The 25,054-nt window shown below is 52.5% G+C and overlaps 3 protein-coding genes across 5 annotated transcripts in view; all 3 read right to left on the bottom strand.

Annotated features, from left to right (window-relative positions):
- DNMBP (dynamin binding protein) overlaps positions 1–1,016 on the bottom strand; it is a 33,914-nt gene extending 32,898 nt beyond the window's left edge. Inside the window, exon 1 of the mRNA XM_040071114.2 lies at positions 951–1,016. The gene's annotated coding sequence lies outside the window, so the exon portion shown is untranslated. The remainder of the gene's footprint in view (positions 1–950) is intronic.
- A 4,234-nt stretch (positions 1,017–5,250) lies between these two features.
- Positions 5,251–24,008, bottom strand: CPN1 (carboxypeptidase N subunit 1). 2 transcript variants are annotated; one of them, XM_040071206.2, is made up of 9 exons: positions 16,245–16,472; positions 13,204–13,400; positions 12,368–12,523; positions 11,758–11,940; positions 10,097–10,208; positions 9,322–9,461; positions 8,929–9,028; positions 7,379–7,497; positions 5,251–5,522 (listed from the first exon to the last, which is right to left on the bottom strand). In XM_040071206.2, exons 1-9 carry the CDS (start codon positions 16,465–16,467, stop codon positions 5,391–5,393), a joined length of 1,362 nt encoding a protein of 453 aa, XP_039927140.1. In that variant the 5' UTR covers positions 16,468–16,472; the 3' UTR covers positions 5,251–5,390. The 2 variants fall into 2 exon arrangements, with proteins under 2 accessions (XP_039927140.1, XP_058277494.1); XM_058421511.1 differs by lacking the exon at positions 16,245–16,472 and adding an exon at positions 23,886–24,008 and having other exon boundaries at positions 5,287–5,522.
- The window catches only part of ENTPD1 (ectonucleoside triphosphate diphosphohydrolase 1), a 51,502-nt gene continuing 49,473 nt past the window's right edge, over positions 23,026–25,054 (bottom strand). For both annotated transcript variants that reach the window (XM_040071469.1, XM_040071468.1), the window contains exon 10: positions 23,026–24,956. In XM_040071469.1, coding sequence (XP_039927403.1) covers positions 24,750–24,956 — 207 coding nt within the window. In that variant the 3' untranslated portion in view covers positions 23,026–24,749. The remainder of the gene's footprint in view (positions 24,957–25,054) is intronic.

The following is a 25,054-nucleotide window of genomic DNA, read 5'->3' as shown; positions in this document are numbered from 1 at the left end:
AAGGGACAGCAGAGGAGCAGCAGCCACCTCTTAAGAGTATGCTGAGGGTGACCCAAGCCTTCATCCCCTGGCAGTGCCACTGGAGGAGACACCTCTAGTTCATTTCTGATAAGTACAAGGCAATGGGGCCAGGCTGCCAGTGTTGCAAGAGGGATTTGTGTTTGCAAGAGTGAAAACAGGGAATTCTTTTAAGTTTCTCTTCTCAGGCTGCCTTGAACCGAGTGAATGCCCTCAGAGGAGCACCTGGGAAAGGTACAGTGCTGCAGCCTTGAGCTTCTGCTCTCTGTGTAAAACAACTTGTGCCACCCTCACGGGTGCAATAACTCCAGACACCGGGTGCCAAACCAGAAATTATGTGGGACGGCCACATAATTTCTAAAGGGCCAGGTGCTGTTCTGCAACAAGCCGTCCAGGCAACGCCAGCTACCACCAGCTGCCTGCCTGCCAGGTGGTGACCACCCGGCTTACCACCGCCTGAACAGACACGGCTTAAGAGACCACAACCCCAATGTGGGGAGCAGGCGGGCGGCTCCCGCCGTACCGCACAGCTGCTCCACGCCGCCCAGGTGCCCGAAGCGCTCCCAGGGCAGCGTGGGTGCTGCGGGCCGGGGCACATCGAACACTCAGCCGCGTCCGCAGGGCCACAAGCTGCCCCGGCGCGGCCGGCACGAGGGGAGCTCGCAGCACCCCAGCCTGGGGCACCGGCCGCCGGCCGGCGCGGCCCGGGGCAACCCCCGGCCCGGGGCAGCCCCCGTGCCGGCGGCGAGCGGGGCCGGTGCGGAGTGCGGGAGGCGCCGGCGGGGCGGGGGCCGGGCCGCGCCGGGGCCCGGCGGAGGCGCAAGGCCGGGGCGGCCGCGGGGCGGGGGGAGGCCGGCGGGGCAGCGGCCGAACCGAGCAGCGGCGGGCGGGGAACGCCCCGGCTCCCCCCGGCCGCTCCGGCGGGTCCCTACCTTCTCCCGGCCCGCTCCGGGCGCCGCGGCCGCTCCGGCCCTGGGGGTCTCGCTCCCGCCTCCGCCCGCCCGCGGCCGCCCGGCCCCGCCCGGGCCCCGGCCGGCCCGGCCCCCAGCGCCCGCCCCGCCGCCCGGCTGCCTCCGCCCGGCCCGGCCCGGCGCGGTGCCGCTGGGGAGGCGGAGCTGCTCCGCGGGGCTGGCCCGCAGCCTGGGGAGCCCGGGGCCCCTGCCTGACGTGGGGACTTCGCTCTGTGCAGCGCCGCGCGGCCCTGGGCTGCGAGGCGCTTCCCCCGGCGGCCCACGGGAATACCCCGCCGCGGGACACGGTGCCCAGCCGGGTGCCCTTGCGGGGACACGGGGTGCTGACAGACACCCCCGTAGGCTCCGGGCTGGACGCGGCACTCGTGCGCCGTGCACCGAGCCAGGCTGCTGGCACAGCACCCGGGAGCCCGGCGCGGAGCACGGCAGGCGGCTGCCCGTGCAAACCCTCTTCTGCTTCTCCACAGGGCGCTGCCGCCTCGCACACGCTGCCGGGGCTCCCCTTCCCCGCTGCTGCCTTGGGGGAATCTCGCCGTCTTGTCGGCTTTGGCAGCAGCTGACGACTGGGTCTACACTGTCCATCTGGTGCAGTCTCAGCTTTGCCGCTAGCAGCCTCCTTGGCTGCTTAGATACATTGTAAGATCATGCCAAAGCATCAAGATGGAGAAAAACAAATAGCTCCCCAGCAGAAATCCATGACTAACAGGACCAGTTTGTGCATCAGAGAGGATCTGGCGCACCAAGTATAGCAGGTCCCGCGCTGGATTTCCTGGCAGGCTAAAAAAACCCTCCATGCCCCAAGGGATACCATCTCTCAGCAACACGTAGTAAAGCCCCGAGTCTCTTAAGTGCCCCCGAGCAGTTACCACTGTTTGGCACTTGTTTGTGCATTTAGCTACACTTCTCCATAGCAACCACACAGATCTCAGCTTGACTTGCCACCAGCCAGGAGCCGGTGTGTGGAATGCTCGGAGTCGTGTTGGTAGGCGCACAGGCTGGGTGCTGATTCCCGGCTGTTCTCCTGAGGTGGGGACCCACACCGCTGCCATGGCACGATGCCGTGGGCAGGGGGCCTGAAGCTGCACAGATCCTCTGTTCTCTGCAGGCGAGGATACTTGTAGACGGTTCACTGGTGCTGAAGACTGGACACCAGCCCCTGCCACAGGGCTCTCGATGTCCCCTGACCCAAAATTTCTGTTGTTCTTGCCTGCCAGAGAAGGTTTTGAACGCTTTTCATCATCCCAATCCCTTCTGTGCTCTTTCAGGTCACTGCCATGACCAACTCTCCCCTGTTGACATCCCCATCCAAGCTGCTTCATTCTTCTTTGAGTTCACTTATTTGTATTTTCCCTTTTCTGCCTCCTCCATGCCAGATACAGAAATTAGAAGGCATTGCATGTAGAGTTCCATCTGTCCTCCTGGTTCTCCCAAGATCCTCACAGTTTTGCTTATCAGAATTTTGATTAATTTTCCTGGGTCTAGTTCACTTTGTTTAAATGTTTTTCCAGTGTCTGCATACAGTTCTGGTCCTTTCATCTCAGAAAGGGTAATAGAGAACGAAAGAAGGTTTGGAGGCAGGCTGTAAGGATGCTCAGAGACATGAAAACAGACTATACAGTGAAAAACTGTAGCCTGGGACTCTTCAGCTTGGAAGTAGCACATACGATAGGGAAGAGGTCTACAAAATCATGAGTGGCCCAGAGAAGATGGGGAGGATAGACTGCCGTGTCTTCTGATACAAACCTGTCAACTGTTTTTGCCTTGACTGAAGCCTCAAAAGTATAAGAAACCCCTGTCCTGCAGATGTTACGGCCAAAGGCTGTGCCCTTTTTAGCCCACGCTTCCTGCAACACCGGGGGCGAAGCTCATTGCAAGCCTTTGAGGCGTGTGCTTAAAAATCCTGCCTCAGAAACATTTTGTAACCATGTTTTCACGTGGAGAGCTCAGCCACGGCCAAGTGGAGCTTTACCAAATTGTTCAACACAAAAATATTCAAGAGCTGGGAAGAGAATGAGCTGGACAAATCCCAGCCCAGAGAGAGACCTCCAAAGAGTTGTATCTTGCAGGAATCCTCTTGTAGGGGAAAACGCTTGCGACTGAGACTCTAATTTTTCTGCTGCACTGCCAACCCCACAGCAGCCTGCAAGGGTGAGTGAAACAGCCTGCTGGGCTGGCTGTCCTGTTCTAGGGAAGGAATCTCCCTCCTCTGACTCTGCCGTAGAAAGTGGAATTGAGACGGTCCCACATTTTCTAGGACCACAAGAGGGCAACATGAGAGCACCCTGCAGCCTGCAGGCTCGGCAAGGCGACCTGTGACACTGCTGGGGTGCAGGTGGCACGGGCAGCTCAGCGTCACCCCGCCCAGAGAGCACCCAGCTGAATTAGCCAGCGGAAGGCTGCTCCCTGGGAGCTCTTTGCTTGCTCTCAGCTTCATACACATCCTCAGAAGCCAGGAGAGTGCTGTAGTTGAGGGCAGAAACGTCTTCCTGCATGTGGGCCGGACACTTGGTGACAGCAGACCCTTCTTAGTGCTGCGTGCGGCCAGGCCGTGGGATGCAGGGTGCCCTCCCTCGTCCTGCCTGCATGCCCACCACGAAATCCCTTGGGTGAATGTGCACTGACACGAGGCTTCCAACAGGAGGGTCCAGCATCTGCAGTGATGCTGCTGGGCTTGGCCAGTGAAAGAGGTGTAGAGGTGTTAAACCACACAGAAGTTGGAGCATCTCAGCCTTGTCATCCTTTTTCATTTCCTTCCGCCTCAGGAAAAAAAAAAAAAAAAAAAAAAAAAAAGGAATTCAGCTTTGGCTGTGACTGCTGACTGAACTGGCCGGTGTCTCCAGCTCCTACTGGTTTCTGCAGACCAAAATCACTCACAGCCATTGTTAAAAGCATTGCCATTCTGGGCACTTTTTTGCAACAGCCTGTATAATTAACCTGCAAGGGACAGCTTCCTCTGCCTTTAGAAGAAAAGGCATGACAGAGAAAGAGCTTCTGTTAGCAGGCAGAGCTACAAGAGCGTGTGTGTGCTGCTAATGCTGAAAATGCCACCAGCATCTTGTAGCAGAGACAGAGGAGGACATGATGGTGAGGGGTGAAGTGCAGAATATTGCTTCTGCAGTAGGGCGATACAAGTTGTTCACAAGAAACGAAGAAATGTTTGCAAAAGAGGAGAAGCAAGGGAATGTCTGGGGGAAACTTTTTGGACAGGCTTTAGACAGGGAGAGAAACAGTGTAACTGATGGCTGCATGAAGGCTGGGATAAGCACCCCAGGAAAAAAGAAATTGCTGGGGCATATAGGTGGTATTGTTTACCTCTCTGGAGTTATTTTCAATGAAGAATGCTAGAAAGGTTTTGCCTGCTTAAGGTATTTTTATCATGGAAATAACCAGCTTTGTTTCTACTCTTGCTTCCACTCCAAACCGGCCCACACAGCCTAAGCAGCATTTAAGCCTCAGCCTGTAGTACTCTGCCTCACCAAACTATGGATCCTCCTCTCCTAACCCAACTGTAACTCCTACAGCTCATGCTGTACCTACACAGCACACTGCTGGCATCAAGCATCCACACTTCCCTCTTGCATATTGAACCAAGGTTCAGGGTATTTGTCCCAAAGGAACAGCCAAATAACCTGGGTTGGACTTCTACTCATCACCAGTTGTCAGATCTCACCTAGTTGCTTCTGTGCTCAGAATAATAGTTTGGGTTGGATAGAGAAGACCCCTCAGCAAGCCATCTGGTTTGGGTCTGAAGACTTTAAGGAGACAGGATAATACCTGGCTTTTGCCAGCATCTATAATTTCAGCCTGACTACAAATAATTCAAACCAGCTACTAGTAAGTCCCATCTGCACCTCAAGATCAGGAGGTGAACCATGACCTCCTAGAGTTACCAGCCAGCAACAGCTGTGCTGCATGTCATTCAAGCTGTGTTCAGAGCTGCTCACATCACTGCCTGCTTGACATTCCCCTAACTTTGGGGTCTGCAGGTAGCAAGTGTCTTTACCTGAGGGAGAAGCATGGCACTTGCACCCAGAGGACTAATGTTCATGTGCCCTGTTTGTGAGTGCAGCTTACACCAAGGCTTGAATTCATTATCCATGGTACACACTAGTGACATTTCATGTGGGCTGTAGCAGCAGTCCGTGAGTTAAGGGAGCAGAGCTCTGAGACGGAGCAAGTGCAGGAGAACTCGGCACAGACACGCTGCCCGGGGAACTGTGGCCCAGGCACACTTTGTTGTGAATGACTTCACAGTTTGCTCAGGGATTAAATACATCTTTTTTTAATAACCTAATAATTTGGGCTAGTTTGATGCTGGACTGTTGGAAAGTTCACTGGCTGGAGTTATCAGCCAGGCCTCATGTAAACGGCTTCCCCCGCTCTCAGCCAAATGAGCTGTCCTCATCTTTGGGTTCCCCGGCGGGTGGCTCTTGGCACGACCTTCTTCTGAAGGGCTTTGTTGTTCATACGTGTCCCTGAGGCTTTACGCTCTGCAGGCTTTCTCACCACTTCTTGTTTGAGCTGGAAATGCACCTGAAAGAACAAAGATAACTGCATTTAACACCGTGTGTGCGCTCTGCTGGCTCAGGGGCCTGCAGGACCTGCCTCTGCCACTTGCCTTCGAAGCTGACTCTGGGGCCAAGTCAAACAATAAGGGGTCTCAGCCATTGTTAAGGGAACTCAGTTCTTAAAGCAGCTGTGATTTTTTTTTTTTCCTCCTGTGGAAAATGTACTAACAATGGACCATGTTTCTTATGCAGAGCTGCTCCTTGGCCATGCAATGTCCCAGGATGGTTTGGGAGAGGACCTGTGAATGGCAAGGGACTGAGCAATGTTCTTTATTCTCCTTTTCTAACCAAAGAGTAAAGACGTTACATTGCTTTGCATCTCTGTGAATATTTAATACACAGGATGGTTTAGGACAGATAGTTCTTTTTCAATTGCATCTTGTTAGCTTAATCGGTCTTTCAGCAACCAGTGTTCCAGTGGATCCAGGCAAAAAGAAAACTGGGAAAGAAACCTCCATCCACTACAGCCACACAAGCAGGTACAAGAGGGAGAAGAGGTCAGAGAGTGTGCAAAACACCACATCAGATCAATGGGGAATGGGGAGGCCATACAGAAAGGTGAAACTGGAAAGGGGCTGGGATTATATGGGCTTGGGGGAGGGATGGGGTGAACAATGAGTCAGGAGGTGTTGCAGAAATGGGAACAGGAGGGCTGCTGAGAGAGGAGATAGGAAAAAATCAGACCTTAAGGGAACAAATCAGTCTTCTACAGTAACACCGTAAAAGAAAATCTGTTTTAAAAAGGAAACCCAAAGAGCTGGGTGCTTAACCTAGCAAAACAAAGGACTGGGCTTGACAGCTCCCTATAAATACACCAGGGAATAAACACCAGGGAAGAAAAGGAGCTATTTAAAGCACAACATTGGCATAAGAACAAGTAGACATAAACTGACCATAAATAAATTTAGTACGAAAATTAGAAGGTTTCTAATCCTGAGAAGCGGGCAGCTCTGGAAGAACTTCAGAGGCTGGGCAGAGTGGGATGAAGTGATGGAAGGTGGGAGAACAACCACAGCGTATTTACAGCAGAGCCTGACCAGTGTACATACAGTGAAGCAAATGATGTGCCAGGGTGCTGCAGATGGGGGGAGGGGGTCCTGATGGTCCTTTGAGGAGCCTGCATCTGTGGTTCCACCATGTTCACAAGGCAACAGCAGGGGCAGGGATCACCAGCCACTGTTTTTACAACCAATTTCTAGTTGTCCAGCCAGCCCTCAGAAAGGCACTGTAGGAGGCACACCAGTGTCAAGAGCACTTCATGTCCCAAAGGTGCTTGGCTGTTCTTTGTCGCCATTCAGTTCCCAATTGTCTTTGGTGCTCTCAGCAAAAAGAAAGGCAGACTTCAGCCTCTTGCTATAAGTTTGAGAACATTTGGTCCCAGGCAGAATGCAGATGATAGCAGAGTGCTGAAACCCAAAAGGCTGGGGGGATAACTGAACCTCAGGAAACAGATGCTGTCCCCACATCATCTCATCCTGGAGCATGAAGAGAATGGAGGGAGAGCTGAAGAGCAGCAGTTCCAGTCAGCCAGGAGCTCTCCCATGGCCAAGAGGCAGCAGGACACAGGAGCTGGTAAGGCAGCTCAGTGCAGCTGCAAGGCCTCAGTAAGGAATTGAAAGGCACATGGCATTTTCTTCACTCTGTTCCCTGCTGTGAGCTGTGTGAAGCCTTGTCTGCCAAAACAGATAACCTATAGCCACTGGAAATGCTCTACATCCTATCTCCTTTATCTGCTGCTCACTAGACATCCCCCATCACATTTCTTTCTCCCTGGGGTGAAGATATTTTGAGAAACCCTTGTGACTATGCAGCCTGACTCACCAATGAAGGTGCAGCTGGGCCCACTGTTGTTGTCACTGTCAGGGGCTGGTACCCCTCTGCAGAGGCTGTGACAGTGTAAGTGCCAGGCAGCAGCAGCCGGAAATAATCCCCCATCTCACCTGGAACACAAGGTAGGAAAAGAAAGCACTCAGGATGCTCAGGGAGCAAAGCAAAAGACATTCCAGTAATTCTTGCTGAGTTACTTCCTCTAGGATGTGTAGCCTTCAAAACCCAGTTTGTTTTTTTTTCCAAATCTGCTGGCTGCCTTAAGGCTGGATTCACATTGGTACACTGCAAGTGATGTCTCATTAGTGCCATGGAGAAGAGGTCAGTCTGCAAGTAAAAGCCAAATGAAAGGGGATTGCACAGCAGCACTGGCCGTGCCTGTGTAGGGAGGCTGCAAAGCTGAGCACAGCCAGTCAGATGACAGCAGACCTAAGGACAATCACAGCTCTGGTCTGACTCCTTATGCATAACACAATCTAATTCCTGCCATACACAATTTTGCTACATTCAGGTTAGCAGGTTTTAGTTGCTCTTTATCTCAGCTGCTCCCTGATCCCTGCTTAAGAAAACCCCAGGAACACTTGGACAGAATGTGCTCTGGTGTGCTTAGGGACAGGAGATGGCCAACAGTGAGGTAACATTCTGGATTACTCTGAAAATCTGAGTATAAATCCATCTATGTAGCTGGATGGGTATTGCAAACTGCTTCAGGGTGGATCTGAGAGTGCAGTTTCACCATCAATGTGGTAGAGCCCCGGCACAGGACAGCAGTTAGGCTCTGAAATATCCATCCTTGGGGTCAGTGAGAATTGGTTGAGGGGAGCAGCAGCTGATCAGAGCCAGTCCTGGGGACAATCTTGCTCCAAGCTGGACAGAAGATTTCAGAGGGCACTTGGCAGCCAGCTCTTCTACGATTCTGTGATTTCTTCCACAGACCCCATTCCTATGCAGATTAGGAATAATAAGTGCCAAATATTGGTGTTACTGACTCACAGATCTATAGCCAGAAGCTTTAATGATTTCATGGTCTGACCTCTCAAGAGCTGCAATATCAGCTCTTTTCTGCAGGCAGTCTGTCATGTTAGGTCTGCTTGGAGGGAGGGTGTTTATGGAAAGGAGGTTAAAACTGGCCAGCAAGGGAGGAGCAACCACAACTTGGATAAAGTGGCACTTCATTCTCAGTCTAAACTTGTCTGGTGTGAACTTTTAGTCTCTCATCTTATTCCTTCTTTTTTTCATCTCGTTCTTTGCTACCTTCTGTTTCAGCTCTTTGTAGATACTTATAGGCTTGTGTAGATTATCCACTCAATTGTCCCTCTCAGATAAAATAGGAGCTGAGTTTCTGAAGTCCTTTACAATAAGGTTTGCATTCCAGTTCTCGCCTCTGTCTTTCCTAGGCTTTCCTAAGCCCACCCAAGGGGGATAAGGATAAGGCATATTTCTCCCAGCTAGTGCCTTTGGGAAGCAAACCACAATGGCCTCCCATATTATAGCCTGCTAACTTCACCCACATATTCAGACATGTAAGTGGATTGACAACCCACCAGAGGTGATATCATGGCTGATTCCCTGGACAGAAATCACTGCTCCTGCAATGCCGTTGTTGTTCTCATCTGACACCATGCCTTTGATGCCCTGATGAACCTGCAGGGAGGGAGACAGACTGATGGTTCGAGGCCCCTTCTTTGCTCAAGAGGGTATTGCCAAACAGAGCAGAGCTTTGGGGACAACCTTACCTTTCCCTGTACCCTTGGTGATCCTGCTTGTCCCCACCAGAGCCAGTCTAGGATACAAAGCTTCCCAAAGGCCACCAACAGGAGCATCCCATGAGCTCCATAACCAACTCCCTTCCATGCCTGGTGCCTACTGGTCCCCTACCACCAGGGCCCATGGGGATCTGCAGGAGAAGGGTGTAGGTCTCAGGGCTGCCCCTTTACCTCTTCAATGAAAGCAACAAGGGCCTCCCGGTTGGCCATCCACTGCCGCTCCAGGTCCTCCTCGGGGGGAAACTTATTGCAGCTTAGCTCCAGGGTGATTTCAAAGCAGTTGGTGTAGAGGTAATTGAAGTCCTGCATGCCTGGAAGAGAAAAATAGCCTATGGCCAGGGCATGGCTCCCTTCCTATTCCCAGGTCACAGTCATCCTGGTCTTTCTTTGACCAGAACTGTCTTGCTCTCCTCTGCACCACAGGCGCAGCCTCCTCCCTGCAACTCCCTGTTTCAGCTGGATCATTCACCAATCTGCCTTCTGAAGCCCAGGGAGGTTGGGTACCACAAGGGCCTATATATCTCTTCCAGTTCCTCTTCAATCTTTTGTCTAGACTTAAGTGTTGATTCTTCAGTTTCCTCATTGTGCCTGTTTTGATAAAATTTTTCAGGAACCAGAAGCTGTCTTCCCTTTGGTCACAGTTTTGGGTTTTGATGGAATTACAATGTAGGATTTTCAAATACACTAACAGATTAATGCTTCCTTTGTCTAGAAACACACAGGATGAAGGTCTCTGCAGACCTTGGCTATTTTTGTGGCTCTTTCCCAAGCCATTTCAAGCACTTCCAAGCCATTTCCTGGTCTGAGATACAAACTCCAGAATGGTGTCTAGTAATGGGCACGATCCTATTGCCACAGTCCTTCCCCAGCCCATCCTGTCCTGAGGTTTCTTGTCTACCCCTTCATTTCTTTTTGCAGTGGGTGTGCTCACCTGCCCAGCCCTTACCTTTGCTGAGCGAGTACCAGGATGCCCCATTTGTGATGCCATCAGCAAAGTAGTCCCCACAGTTCCAGCCCCGGTGCATCCAGCTGTGGGCGTATGAGTAGGTCTTGGCCAGCTAGAGGGAGAGCAGCCAGTGGTCACCGCTCCAGCCCCGCATGGCTGGAGAACCTGCCTGGCTCTGGACAAAACATGCTCCTTCTTTTGCTGAGGAACATGGGAGGAAAGTCAGACAGGAGAGTTTCTGCATTTTACTGCAACAAAATACAACACGAGGTGCCCAGAACCTCTACGAAATGTAGACAGATAAAGGCAAAGGAGGAAGAGCAGTAATCTGGCAATCTGGAAGCTTGTTGATGGCACAAGAGGCTTCTGCCCTGCTCGTGCTGAGAAGAGGGGGAGCAGAGGGCCCTGGACCTATGCAGGGACACTTGGACCCATGCAGCAAATGGCACTAACAGGGGGGAAAAGATACACGAAGAAAAGTAACCAGTATCAGTCCTGGCAAATACTAAGATATATATCAGGGGAATTTGGATTAGGAAAGAGTTTGGGCAGCTTCTGGTTCTAGCAACAATTTGTTTGTTGACCTTATTAAGATTACTGTTTATTTTTAGACATGAAGGCAGGGCTAAAACTGGGCTGCTGTGTCCAAAGCCAGTCCTTTGCGTAAGACGCAGTTTAAGAGACTGGCATTTGCGTTTTCTAAGGCAAACTCTATACCCTTGTATTACGGCTCAGATTCCAGTGTAATATTCTGTCAGCAGCAAAACAGTCACTTCTCTACATTTCTGAGTCCTGAGGCCATGTGGGTATCATTAGCCTACACCCCAGACTGCAGCCTCTTTACATCTGGGTCTGAGCACAGCCGTGATCCCAGGAGGTCCTGACAAGCCCCTGCAGATTCTGCTTCCAGAGAAGACTGAACTCCAGCTTGGACTTATTTTTCTCATTAACTGTTCTGATGTGGACTTACTTTTTTCTTGTGTTGAGTATTTCCTAATGGAAGCAGTGACTAAAGGCATTGTTTTCTGGGATAATGAAGAGAAACCATGAGCTTCAGCTAGCACTAACAGGATCAACAGCACAACTCCACTGGGAGAGTGGCACAGTTCTCACATGGGCTCTGCTTCATTTTGCCACAGCACCCTGGGAGCAGCTCAGACCCTCCTCCTGATGTCTGATTATGGCACTGGAGCTCTTGCTGTTTGTTGTAGTTCTTGTTCTTCACCATCCATAAGCCCCTACTGAGCACCCATCTCCCTTATCCTGGTCTCAGCAGGCCCCCAGTCACCTCTCTAGGAAAAAATCCCCTATGCATTCTAAGATGGTGTGGCAAAGCTGGGTGCAGCTTCCAGCTTTGGAAGAGCAGGTTGTTACTGAGTATACCAGTGGTATTTGGGTTATGGGGAGCCTGAGCAGAGCATGGACAAGGAGGGGGTCCCTGAGGGTTAAGCCTGTCCCTGTGGTGGGACTGGCTCATAGGGTGGGACTGTCCTGACCTGGCTCCTGAGCCAGTGGCTGGCAGAAATGCTGCAGTCTGCTAATGATTATTTCCAACAGATTTCTTGGCTCAGCTCCTGCATGACGCAGTGACCAGAGCTTCCATCCAGCTCTCACTCTGCACCCTGCCAGGGAATGCCCCCACCCAGCGTGGCTGTGCTCACCTTCTGAAACAGCTTATCGTCAGGGGTAGGCGTGTTGACCGTGCGCCGGTGGCTCCTGAACCGCTGATCCTGGGATTTGTCATAGGGGTAATTTGCCACCACTGCTCCACCGTGCAGGTTGGCTGAGAGCACGAAGTTGTAGCTGCTGATCCACTGGATCACAGCCAATGTCTCTGGCTCCACCTGTAAGGAGAAGAGAGGAGGAGACAGGGAGAAGAGACCTCTGTGCCAGATGCTGCTCCATGCCAGGCTGTGGTGTGATTGGCCCTGTCAGCCTTGTCCTGTAATGCGTCTGTGTCTTTGCTCTCCAGCAACTGCCCTGATATACAAAGCAGCTCCCCCAGCACAACCCCAAAACCTGAGGCACAAGTGTTAGCCAGCATGTGCCACCTCCTCTGCCCCGTGCATTGCAGCCTTCTCCCCCAAGCTAGCTGTGATGTCAGAGGCAGAGGTGAAAGCTGTGTTACGGGACCAGGGTTGCATCATTTTCTTCCAGGCAGAAGGCTCAGAGAAGGAGACAAGCACTGTGCAAGACAAAGGACAGTGTATTTGCTTGCATGCTGAGACACTCTATGGATGCTGTAGCCCTCATGGTATCCCAGACTGGTACCTGGCTTTTCCAGTTGTCAGGCAGTGGGATGTGGTGATTTGGCCCGCTGATTTCCCTGCTGTAGTACATGAGTGTGTTGAGGTCAGGGAAGTTGCGGTTCAAGTCCACTCCATTGGCATTGTTCCTCCCTGTCAAGTACCCGTTGCTGTCTGGGCCCTGTGGGGCAAAGGTGCATCACAGGGGTGAGTCCAGGTTGGGTGCAGTCAGGTTGGATATCAGAGAAGCAGAGACAGGCCACTGTAAAAGCACTTCAGTGCCTATGAGTTACAACATGTGTTATTGCTGGCAGGACAAAAAAGAGTATTGATACTGACAGGGAAAATCAATAACAGTATCTTCATTTTCCAGGGTGACAGAGTAAGCCACAAGACAAATAAACTATTTGCTTTAGCTGAAAGAGCCACAAATATCTCTCTGAAGTCTAGCAGCACAAAGAAATGGGTGATTTTTTCTGTGGGGGGAGAACTAGGGTCCTTCCCCCCATGTCTCATGTCTCTGATTGCTTATGACAATGGCATTCAACTGTCACTTTCCCAGTCTAGGGCAGGGGATTTGCAGTGACCCTCCTGTGACAAATAACTTCTAAGGAGAGTAAAAAATAAAACAGGTATAGGAAATATCCTCCATTGGCTGCCAAGGTCGCCTGTGGCAGGAAACACAGCATGAACCCTTGGTAGGGAGGTGAGAAGCAGCGACAGCAGCTGATGGGGACAAATTTGGAAGGGCATGAAGAGAAAGGACTCCCCCTCCTTCTAGCTGCAGTGAAGAGGATCCCAAAAGGGTCTGAAGGGCTTTCTGCCCCTCCCCATCTGGAGGAGGTGATCACTGCCTGGTACCTGCTTGGCAGCCACTTCGTACCCGTCGGGGTTCATGGAGGGCATGATGTGGATGCGCGTGTCGTGGATGAGGCGCGTGATCCGCTCGTTGCCCCGGCGGTACTCCTCGCACAGGAACTCAGAGAGCTGCAGCAGCAGCTCACGGCCCAGCACCTCGTTTCCATGCATGTTCCCAACATACTTGAACTCTGGCTCCACTGGAGAGAGCAAGAGAGTGACTCCATCAGCCAGGGCTGGAACGGGGGGAAGAGCAAATGCCTACCACAGGGCGCCCCAGGCACGCCCAAGGGACACCCAATAAATGGCATAAAATTACCCTTTCCCTTGGAAAATGCAAACTTCAGTGAGGGAGAGTGGCACAGTTCTCATGTGGGCTCTGCTTCATTTTGCCACAGCACCCTGGGAGCAGCTCAGACCCTCCTGCAAGTTGCTTTGGGCCTTTGGAGCACACAGGAGGAGCATTTGCTGGTGGCTTGGTCTTGGGTTGGTGAAAGGGCAGCACAAAACGACCAGGGAGCACTGGCAGGATTGCCCCAGGCTGCCAGGGCCTCACAGCTCCATGGTAGGTGGCAGTGGAGAGGACAGACAGTTTCTCCCACCTCTGCTTGTCTACATTTGATCTCAGTGCCTCTCACCAGCATGGCACATTCCTGGCTCTGCATCTCCCCTTCCCCTTCACCTGCCCCCTAGATCAAGGTTAAGCACCTAATCACTCTCAAGGGTAAAGAGCCTGGAGAAACCCTCAGCAGCTGAGCTGAATATGGATTAAACTGTGCCTTAGGCAGCTCCAGTATGACCAAAAAGGTCCCTTGCCACTGACTTTTCTAAAATAAGGTCTCAAAATACAGACTTGGAGACCACAGGCAGACAGTGCCTGGAACAGGACTTGCTGCTTTGCCGAAGGAGAGGCAGGACATGAGAGGGACAGGTTGTGCTTTCCCAGAGGGCCTTTTAAAGCAGTTACTTGTGGGAAAATAAAATGTCACATTGCAGGCTGGAGCAAGCATTGGTAGAATGGAAGACAACAGGGGAATTAAGTTAAAAAGGGAGCCTGACTGTCACATGAAAGAGTCAGGAAAAAAAAAAAAGGTGCTGTTACAAAGGTTGGCTTGCCAGATCCTGAGACTCCCATTGCACTGTGAGCTTTCTGGCCGCTAGCAGGGATCAGACTCACAGTGGCAGCGTGCAGCCCTGCTGCCAGGTATGATGTCCATCAGGATCCCTGAGGTAAAAGGCATCACATCCCCAGATTAGGAGCTGCTGCTTGCAAAGCCCATGTGCCTTTGCTGCATTGAAAAAAAAAAAAACAAACCCAAAAAACAACCCGTCTAATTTTAGCTAAAGATTTTGCTTTTCCATGTCTTTTGATTGCTGTGTCTCACAAGACCTCAGAGGTGGGCAACATATTTTGATCTTGTTAGATTTCAGGGACATGAGAATTGATTTAGTTAGATAATTCAGTTATTAAAAATAAAGAAAAATCCTGGACATATGTGCAGCCTTTAAAAAAATAAGGTTTCAGCAAGGATTTTCTGCTTTGTTCGAGTCTGCAGCAAGATTTGTCAGCCTTTTTCTGTATGCAAACGCCTGAACTTTATGTATATGGACATACAAACTCTAATTACTGCATGTAAGCCCATTGACTCTGAGCTTGCTTTTCAGGGTTACTTTTCACGTCCTTCAAGGAAATCCACAGTTTCCCAAATTCCTCATGCTACAAGCTGAACATGCCCGTCTGACAGTGGCCGATGCTGCAAGCAGGGCCATAGGTCCATGCTGCCTGCCTGGGGCAGAAGAGATCTGAGTCATCTCCTACAGCCCTTCCAGCTGCTTTCATGTGGTTTTGCAAGTCTAAAATCCAGTGGTGCAGCGCCAGTGCCCTTTGCTCATTCCGTGCTTCGAATCAGCCCTCGATGCACTGTGGAGGTGCCCCAGAGGCCCTCAGTGCCACGCGGGTTTCCCAGCGCTGAACAGGGCTGTCACAGAGGTAGTCAAGGTGAGAAGCCTCCCATCCCACCTCCTGGCACCCTTGGAAGCGATGCCACGGGCCACGGGATGGGAGCAGTATGCCCCCAGTGCAGCGCTGCCAGGCATGGGGTGCTGCGGGGTTTGCGGGGGCTGCTCCACTGAGGGGGCGCAGGTTCTGCGCACCCCTGCAGCCCTGCTGGCACTGTTCCACGTCACTCGGCTGCCCGCACTTACCAGCCCCAGCATTTAACCACATCAACCACGACTTGAAAGGCAAAAGATCCTGCAGAAAGTAGGGAGAGCTCTGGCCTTACCTGCAGCTCAGGGTCACAAGGCAGGGATGCGAGGGAGCCCTGTGTGCAGCCCCCCAGCCTGGAGAGGCAGCTGCTCTCCTCAGCCCCCCCAGGGCACCTGGCTGCCAGCAAGGTCTGGCTCGGCAGCAGCCCCAAGCTGCACAGGCAGCAGCCCAAGGGGCCGCTGCTGCCAAGGTTCCACAGGGCCACGTGGCAGCAGGTGGAGACCCCTGAGACCAGCCCGCCACTGAGGCTGCACTGTTCCCGGGGCTGGGAGGGCTGTAGAAACCCAGCGCCCTCTCTGCCGGGGGTCCTGCTTGCTGCCCTTCTGTGTTCGCCGTCTGGAGGAGGAAGGGCCGAACGCTTTCTCTCCTGTCACTACCCAGCGGCACAGGGCACAGGGTGGGCGCTGCTCTCCTTGCCTGAACAACACTGTTTTGGGAAGGAGAGCGTGGTAGCGCAGGCGGGGTGCTGGGACGGGCTCGCCTGTTTTCTCGCATTAGCTGGAGCTGAATACTCAGAGCTCCGTCCAAAGTACGCGCCTTGGGCGCCGCAGCCGCGCAAGCACGGCGCACGGCACGGCGCACGTGTGCGGGCCGGGCGAGCGCGTCCCCGCGGGTCCCTGCCGGAGACCGCGCTGCCCGGCAGCCGGGCACTGCCAGGAGTCCTGCCCGGAAAGGGAGACACCCGCCCGGCCGTGCCCCCGCAGTGCCGCGTGGCGGGGAGCGCGCCGAGGCAGCGCGTCCTCTCCGAGGCGCCGTCCCCTTCCCCCGTACTCACGGGGCTCGTGGATGCCCGGGTAGTCGCTGAACTCCAGCACGTAGAGGTGCCGGCCCTCGACGCTGCGGCCGATGCTGTAGATGCGGGTGACGTAGGGGCACTGGCTCTGCACGCGGAACAGGGCCTGCACCAGCTCCTCGTAGCGATGGTGGAGGAAGCTGAGCGCGGCCGCGCCCTCGAGCAGCAGCAGGGCTCCCACGAGGGGCCGCAGCCACCGCGCCATCCTCCCGCGGCGCCGGGCGCCCGGACCAGCTCCCAGCCCCGGCTCCCTCCCCGCCGGGAGCTTAAAGTGCAAACTCCAACCAGCTCTTTCCAGCCGCCGAGTGCCAGCCCCCTGCACCTGCGGGCGGGGGGCGGCGGGAGCGGGGCGCGCCGGGGCCCCGCGGCGCAGGAATGCTCCCCCCGCCCGCCCGCCCGCTCTCCCCCGGCGGAGAAGCTTCCCCCCTCTCCAGCTCACTTATTAACTGGACAGCAAACAGGCCCCCGCAGCCACTGGCTGTCACCGCAGAAGAAGCGCAGGGCTGGAAAACTGGCTGCGGAGGGCGTCGGGGCTGCCAAGCGCACGGGGAGCGGCGGGAGGAGGAGAGGAGAGGGAGAGGGAGAGGAGGGGGAGAGGAGAGAACGGCGGGCGGGGGTGCCCGTCACCAAGCCCTCTCGTGGGGCAAGAGCCGAGGGGGATGGGGATAGCGCCGGGGCGGCTCGGCTGCCCGCACGATTGCCGCAGCCCCGCCCGGGCAGCTCCCACCGCCCCTCCCTGGAGCCCGCTCCCGGCTCCGCGCCGCTGCCCCAGCTCCTGCCCCATCTCCTGGGGAAGCAGGGGAGGCACCGCCGCGGGCTCCGCGGGTCAGTCGGCTCCTCCGCCCGGCCCTGCTCACCCGGCGATCCCATTGCTCCCGGGATAAACAGAGGCAGGGACTGACTGCATCGCCCTCGCCACAGCTGGCAGCCCAAGCTGCCGAGCTGGGACGGTGCAGGGGGAGGGCAGAGCAGCGTGCGATGTGATGCAGGAGTTGTCTGCTGAGCAAGGACCATCACAGAGAGCTCCGCTCCAAAGTCTGGTATCACCCCGCCCTGCTCAGGGAGCGGGCATGAGAAGGAGCTCTGACAGGCACTGGGCAGCAGGACATTGCTTAACTGAGTAAAGACAAATGAAAGTGTCCTGCTGCCTGCTGACAAAGGGTTGCAAACCGTTTCTGGATATGGAGGGAGCTGGTTCCTCTCCACTCCTCTGCCACACTTATTCCAGTGGGCAGCAGACAGCTCATGGTCCCTGCTCTCTGCCTGCTGCCAGAGGCAGCCCTGCTTTGCAGCCTTGCCCCACGAGGCTGAAACTCCAGCAGCCTAGTGGCTCTGACAGAGGTATTTACTGGGACAACTCTGACACAGAGCCCAAACATGAGCACAAACAGCTGAAAAATTTACCATCACGGCTGGACAGGACAAGAGAAAGGCTCCCTTTGGTAACATGAGCGTGCTGTTCTGCTCTATCCAGGCCGTTCTAGAGAGGAGCTCCTCTAACCATCAGTAACGGGCTGCCCAGGATACCCAGTGCCATGCCAAACATTTGCTTTCCCTTCAGCCTTGCGGTGGATCTGTGCTGCATTACTCTAGTTTCTGTGTCAAGGGTGGTTTCACCCAGCAAACCATTCTCTCCCAGTGCTTTCCTACTTGTTCCCCACATCTGCTTGGCCTTTCTACCTCAGTTTTCCAGGAAGAGCAGTTGTAAAGCCAGGGAGTCCCTGTTTATAGCCTCCAGCTGCTGTTGATAGCCTCTGATGCAAACAGTACAGGCTGGTGGTCAAGGCACACGGGTTGCCTGCTCATGACTTGGCTTACTCAGACTTTCCCATATCCAATATTCTTCTGCCCTAGCACCATCATTGTGGTCCTTTCTATCCTTGACTCTCAGCCTTCTTGGTCTTCTGCCCCACCTGCACAGTTCCCTCTTAATCCCTGTTTTTGAAAAAAATATCCTTTTGAAGACATGAACAGAAAAAGAAGAACATTATACATATAAAGAGATAGCAATAACCATATTAATACCTTCTCCTAGTTAAGCTTCATCCCCCTACATCCCTGCTTGTCAGCCAGTCTGAAAGTAACACACGTTCGGGTGCAGGAATGGCATTGCACCCATCTGTAGCCAGGTGACACGAGCCAGTGCTGGAGGTGACAGCTTCTCCCAGCACATGCCAGAAACCAAGGCAAAGTCGCTGAAGCTGTGGCAGGGTGAGCATGGGTATGGTAGGACAGTTATTGTCTCTACAGCAAGACAGGTCTGGTGGTATTTTGCCAAGCTGGCAGCCCTCAACAGCAGTGGGAAATGCCTTCACCTCCTTCCCCTCCCTGCTCCCAGGGCTGCTGGGTTCCCGTGGAGCTGCTCTTTCCCCAGGCTTCAGCAACGAAGGCCATGTGAAAGAGTCGTGGGCAGGTTTCCAGCACTACCCAGTGTTACTTGGCAGCCAGAGAGTGCGAGGCAGGGCTATAGTAAAATAGCACAAGCCCCATGTTTGGCCAGATTCACCCTCCCCTTTCCCTTCCTAGGCTGCTTTCAATATCCTGGGACAGCAGTGTCAGAGTTGGAACTGCAGGGCTGCCAAGGGACACATGAGGAAAGCTCTCACTTTCCTATGGAGGCAAGCAACACTGATGTGAGAAGCAACGGTAAAAAAAGAAATGCCGGAGCATTAGAGCCTAAAAAGGAGCCATGGGCAAAATCTCATGTGGGTGGAGAACACATCTCACACACTACTAGGTCTGGAGAGTTAGTCAGCGTTATCCATAGCACAGGGATGGAGGCAGCCTGTTATCAGGCAGCAGGTTGAAAGCATACGAAAGGAAATAGTTTTGCACAAAGGACACCATGAGATTACATCATAAAAGCTGAAAGTTAAATGAGTGCAAAAGAGGGTAAGATGAATTTGTAGAGAGCAGGGGCACCCACAGTTACCAGATCTTGAAGCAATCATTTGATCACAAGTTTCCTAAGCCCCTGATGGGTAGAAGGAAAGGATTATGCTGTTTCCGTAACTATCCCTCTAAATCCTCACCCACCACACAGCTGGAGAGAGCGCCAATGCGCTGCCTGTTTGATCTGACCTAGCATGGCCTTTACACATTCTAGGAAAATGACAACATAATGGATCTTTAATCCAATAATTGATTTGGGCATGTTTGAAAACAGCCTGCGATGAAAGCAGAAACAAACAATAGAAGAGGTTAGAACTTAGAAACAGTGAAGGAAGTAAATAAAGACTTCATTTGGAAAATACGGCTAATACATCTGGGATGGATCATACACTCCCCCACCCCCCAACCAGATGTTCAGAAATGGAGAGACTTGAGGCAGTGGGAGAAAGAAGGGGAGCAGGAATGCTCTGTGCCACTGTGGTGAGAGTGAGAGGAATGTGAATGCAAGCCCTGTCCCCCCACCGTTGCATTGCTGATGGGCACAGGCGGCAAGGAGCTGATTCCGCTGGAGCTGGCCGAGGAAAAACTCCATCTGAAGGGTTCACTTTAGTTCTGGCCATATTGTTAACAGAGGAACATTGGAAAGTTTGAGGAAAGTTCAAGCTAAAAGCCATAAGAATGAGCAAACTGTGGGGAGTGCGTGCTGAAAGAAAAATAACAACTATGACAAGATTTGTTTGCCTTGGCAGAGCTGTGGCTGTGGCTGCACGCACAGACACGCAGCCCTGTGAGCGAGGGGCACAGGCCCACTGTCCTTCACCTGTTTGGGGGGCTGGGAAGGTGGGCTGCAGTGATGATGCCAGTGGGGCTGCCTGGGGGAGGGAGAGGGAAAATGAGAACAGAGGACTGCTTCTGTCCGGTTTAAAGCTTGGGAGAACAACCTGCTTTGAAGAGGTCACGATGAAACTAAGGCAAAGAAAGATGTGGCTTGGGCACTAGCAGCCTTCCTAGAAGTGAGGTAACCTGTGTGAGAGCCTGGGAAAGACCACAGTGCCTTTCTCTACCAGGAGGGGATGCTACCCATCCATCAGGAACTTCAGAGCTGACCCAGGAGACCATCAAGGAACTGGCAAGAGAGGAAATCACATCTCAGGACTTTTCCATGTTTAGTGCCAGAAGCTCCATTCCACTGCTGGCAAACTCCCATCTTCTGGAAAACAGCATGAAAACTTTTCTGGCATCAGTTCAGAAGTCTTTATTATGATAAGCATACAGAGGCTTGTGTGTGCATCAAAACAAAGGTCCATTTCTTCAGGGTTGGGCCACGGAAAGAAAACACATGGCCTGGGTGGCAGGGACTGTTAACCTCAGTGTACCCTCCCCAGTCCCTCCTGAACAGGCTGTTGAGCCTGTGACAAAGCTGGCAGCCCCGCAGAGCCCGCACATCCTGCCTGGCACAGAGCATGGGAAGAATTGGGGTGGAGAATGAAGGGGCACACATCCGGCCCAGAGCTGCCCTGGGAGAAACTGGAAAGCCCTGGCCAGTGCCAACGCTTCAAATCAGCCTTCCAGTGCAGAGGTGATGGCCCCACTTCTGAGAGCTTCCCTCCAAGTGGAGGCCCCGCTGTGTTTTGCTGTGGGGCTGGAGAAATCAGCTGTGCACAGAGGAGAGGCAGCTTTATCAGGGAGGAGAGTGAAAGGTGCTTAGAGCCTGTGGTGGGGAACAGTATTCCTGCAAGAGGCGAGGGCGCTGCAGGTACCCAGGCTCTCCCTTCTGACCAGTTCCGATAGCTTTGCCCCGCACTGGACACTTGGCTGAATATGGCAGAGCTCATGGAGGCCATCAGAGGCCGTCAGACCAGGCTGCTCTCACACCCTGCAGAGCTATCAAATCCCTCTGCAAGGAGCCTCCCCAAAAACAGAGCACTCAGTGTTGGAACCCAGACCAGAGGTACTCATCCCACCGTGCTGCAGCACATCTCAGAGCATCATAGGAGCCCAGGAGAACTCTCTTTTCCAAAGAGACCGAGGTCTGAAGTCCTGGCAGCACAGCAGAGCTGAATAGTGAGCAAATATGTGATAGGCAAGAACATGTGATATTAAAAGATGCTTCACCCAGGAAAAGCAAAATGGTAAAGGCAGGATGTGTCTAGAAATTAAAGCTAGAAGCTACCGAAATAGAAATAAGGCACAGATAATTATCATTGAGGCACATCAACTGTATTAACAAGAGAAACGATACATTATTACTGGCATATTTGGAAACTCCCTCCACTATCATTAACGGTCTTCATATACATGTTGGGTGGCTCTGGAACACACATTTGGGTTGAATACAGCTGGATCAGATGCAACACAGAAGCAAAGAAATGAATGTTCATAAACTTGAACTCTTTGACCAAGGATTTTGCGTAGACTCCATTGATAAAGTCCTGCAATAGCAGGAGAAATGGAGAGAAAACAATCATAGGCCGTTCTGTGAGTGTTCACTACCAGGCAGTGACATGCAATGGTCTCACCCTGACAGGATGCCTTCAGTCAATGAATTCCTGGAGCCTTAGGCTGCTCAACTGGCATGCTTAGAAGTTCTTATCCTGGAGAGATTTATTTACGAATGGAGTCTAAAAGTCATAATGTTTAAAAATATTGTAGCGTATTTTGCATTTATTTTTGTTTGGGCCCTTTAGATTGCACTCAAGTCACATTTAAAGCTTTAAAAAAACCCCAAAACTGAAACCAAAAAGTGAAATAATTAAGACAGGAGGAGCAAGTGAAGATGCCAGCTGCTCACCTGGCTCCAGAATCTGGAGCTAACAATATTAATACTAGGGAACTTGCAATGAAGATACAAAACATTGTAAAAGCTCTTCTCCCAGATACTTGACATTTTCCTTTTACATAAATCCTTAGCAGGGACAAGAAGAGCAGACTGGCACAAGCTTTCTTTCCACACCAACTTCCACATGAAGTTTTTGCATCAATTTCTGACAGATCCTAATGGATCTGCCAGTTCTCGTCATGGACAGAACTGAGCAGCTGCCAGATCCCCCAGGAGGTCTCAGGAGAGGAACTGCCACTCTGCAGGTTTCCATGCTGTTCATGGGAAGGACAGATACACCAGCTCACCTGGGGAGCTTCTCCAGGGCATCTGCTCTGCTGCAAAGGCTCGTGTGCAAGGAAGGTGATGGGGTGTGTTGCAATTCAGGCTGTCTGGGCAGCAGATGCAGCTCTGATCACACATTTCTCCTGCATGCCTTCCAGCCACGGCCAAAACCTGCTGTTCATCTCTCATCTACCTATCTTTGCTGCAAACAACAGAAGGAAGGCTGCATCCCTGGCTGAATTCCGACATCGCAGTGTGCTTGCAGATAAACAAAAACTGGTCAAGGGACTCACAGCTGGTGAAGGGTCATTTGCAGATTGAACTGGATAATCTGCTTGGGGCAATATTCTTTGAATAATATGTGTTTCAGTGGAGCCACACAGAAGGAAAAATGGCTCACATGGAGAGACAGTGATGTAGGATGTGAGACAGGGGCTGTTCTGAAATGCAATGACTAGGAAAAAAGAACGAGTTACTATAGTCAAGCTGGACTCAAAAGCCTAAAAACTCTCTGTTAAATGAACAGACCTGGGCCAGAGATATATGAATGGGGAACTTAGAGCATAGATCAAAACCAGAGATACTCACTATTAGTGACTCTATTACCTGCTGAAAACTCCTGCTGAAAACTTTGGTGTCCAAATTTCAGAAAGATGTAAAACTTTTAAAAGAAATGGAGTCCAGAGCTGCAAGTAAGGTCAGCAGAGACCACTTTACGGATTGAAAACCTATCTATTTAACATGATATAATGACAATTTGCAAGCACCAACAAGGAAAAAGAGATTTTAATAGCAGAGATACTCAGTCTTTTGGAAATGGGCAGAACAAGATCCAAGAGAAGATGAAGCCAGCTAATTCAGAGCAAAAATAGGTCACAGATTTTTGAAAGAACAATGGTCTGCCCAGAGATCTTGGGACAGGGTAGATTTTTCCCTTACCTTTAGGTCCTTCAATATTTTAGGGCTTCTACTTCCAGACATGAAGTAGAAATAACTGGGTGACATTTTCCAGCCTGGGCTATGCAGAGGGACAGGCTGGGAGAGCTCGGTGCTTGCCAAAAGGAGAAGGCATTACTGGGGTTGCACATCCTGACCCCCTCCACACTGCCTACACCTCTGCTCGGGGAAACAGGTGTGTGTTTGCTATTTGCCTTCCTCTCTACACTATCTGCTTTCTTCTTGCCTCCACATTTACAGGTCATTACGAGAAGAGATTTCTGAGATTTTGTGGGAGGTAGACAGGCACCGGTGGTTTCTGAGTGTTTTTACAAAAATGGATTTCTGACTTACCTCTCTTTTTTTTGGACCAAGAAATGGAAAATGGAAGAAAGTGATTCATAAACTCAATCAGTGGCATCGTCCGGGTTGTGTGCTAGAACATGAGCTGCAGTATGTGCACTCACAAGCCCTGGGTCTTATGGCCGTAGGATAAGCCTGTGCTATGAGGAAAGGCAAGGCAAACCTTCACTAATTTTGCTGGTGGAAAGAGTGGTTCAATCTGTGCATGCTCATGCTGGTTAACTGCTGCCAGCTGCCTACAGGAACATTAACTAATAAACACTTGCCCTAGACTGGAAGCTGCTGTGTTAACAGCACAGCGACCCTGGGTTGCTTTAGTGGGTCTGTACCTGAGGGCACACTGATCACACCGGAGTCCCTGCAGGCATCCACAATCACCACCGGCCAAGGAACCTGGGCTAATACAAGCTCTTCCTACAAAAAGGAGCAGTGCCTGGCTGGGAACTTGTGGCTTGATGTACCTTAGGGACGTGGGAATGGCTCAGTGCAACAGTGAGCCAGCTTTGGTCCAGCAACAACATCAGGAAGACATGGGAAAAAGGCATTTTGCCACCTGCAAAAGGAGCTGACAGCTGACAGAGCCCAGCTAAGGGCTGATAACCACAAGCATGCTCAGTTTCTTCATCCTCGTCCCTTCTTGTCCCAGAGTGGCATTTGGGAGCCTGACCCACCTTCAGGGGCAGCCAGGTGCAAGAGCTGTAGCCAGCTGTAGGGCCGTGAGAGCTCAGGGCGCAGGGAGGTGAGCAGAGGAGTGCTGGTGCAGAAAGGGCTCTTGGGAACAGCTTCAGCGGAGAGGGAGCAGGATCACCCTGTATGTGATAGCTCCCAAGAGCTCAGTGGGATGTGTGACCCTGAGATAACCCTTGCAGGAGCACTGGCTCCCAAAGATCGCCGCCACTTTTCTCTTTATAATGCTGTGCACAAGGCAGAAACCAACAAGCAGCAAAGTTTCATTGAATGAAAGTACGACCCATTCAAGGAGGGGACATGGGCTTGTCTGTCCTTGGCAGAGAAGGTGGCGAGCCTGATGTTCCAACATCTGTCAGTGCAAGTGTGATTCAGAAGAAACGAATGCCCTTGTTGTAAAGTCAGTAGCTTCGTTGAGAGGGGCTCTGCAGTACAGCCTGCTCTGCTGGGGTCTCCTAGCCCTGAGCAGCCGGGATGACTTGCCTCCTCTCCCCTTCAGGTTCTTCCTAAACAATCCCCTTCTGCAGGCACTTGGGCTTGTGGAGGAGAAGCCAGGCAAACAGGAGCACAGACACCAGCACCAGGGAGCACAGCACCATCAGCCCCACGTAGCTGCCGTGGGAGAGAGGGGGCCCGGCCGGCTCCTCTGCGGGGATCATGTTGGTCAGGTTCAGCATGTAGCCCAGGGTCCAACCTGCGTCACTGCTGCCGATCTGGAACAGAAGAGCAGGGTCAGTGCTGGGGGGCTGCCTATGGCACTGCCTGGGCAGGGGCACCCCTGGGGATAAAGGGCAGGCTGTGTGGCAGAGGC

This window comes from Hirundo rustica, chromosome 8 (assembly GCF_015227805.2).
Source record: "Hirundo rustica isolate bHirRus1 chromosome 8, bHirRus1.pri.v3, whole genome shotgun sequence".
NCBI lineage: Eukaryota > Metazoa > Chordata > Aves > Passeriformes > Hirundinidae > Hirundo > Hirundo rustica.
The sequence above is the reverse complement of the archived record's forward strand: the minus strand, read 5'-3'. Positions and strand labels throughout refer to the sequence as shown.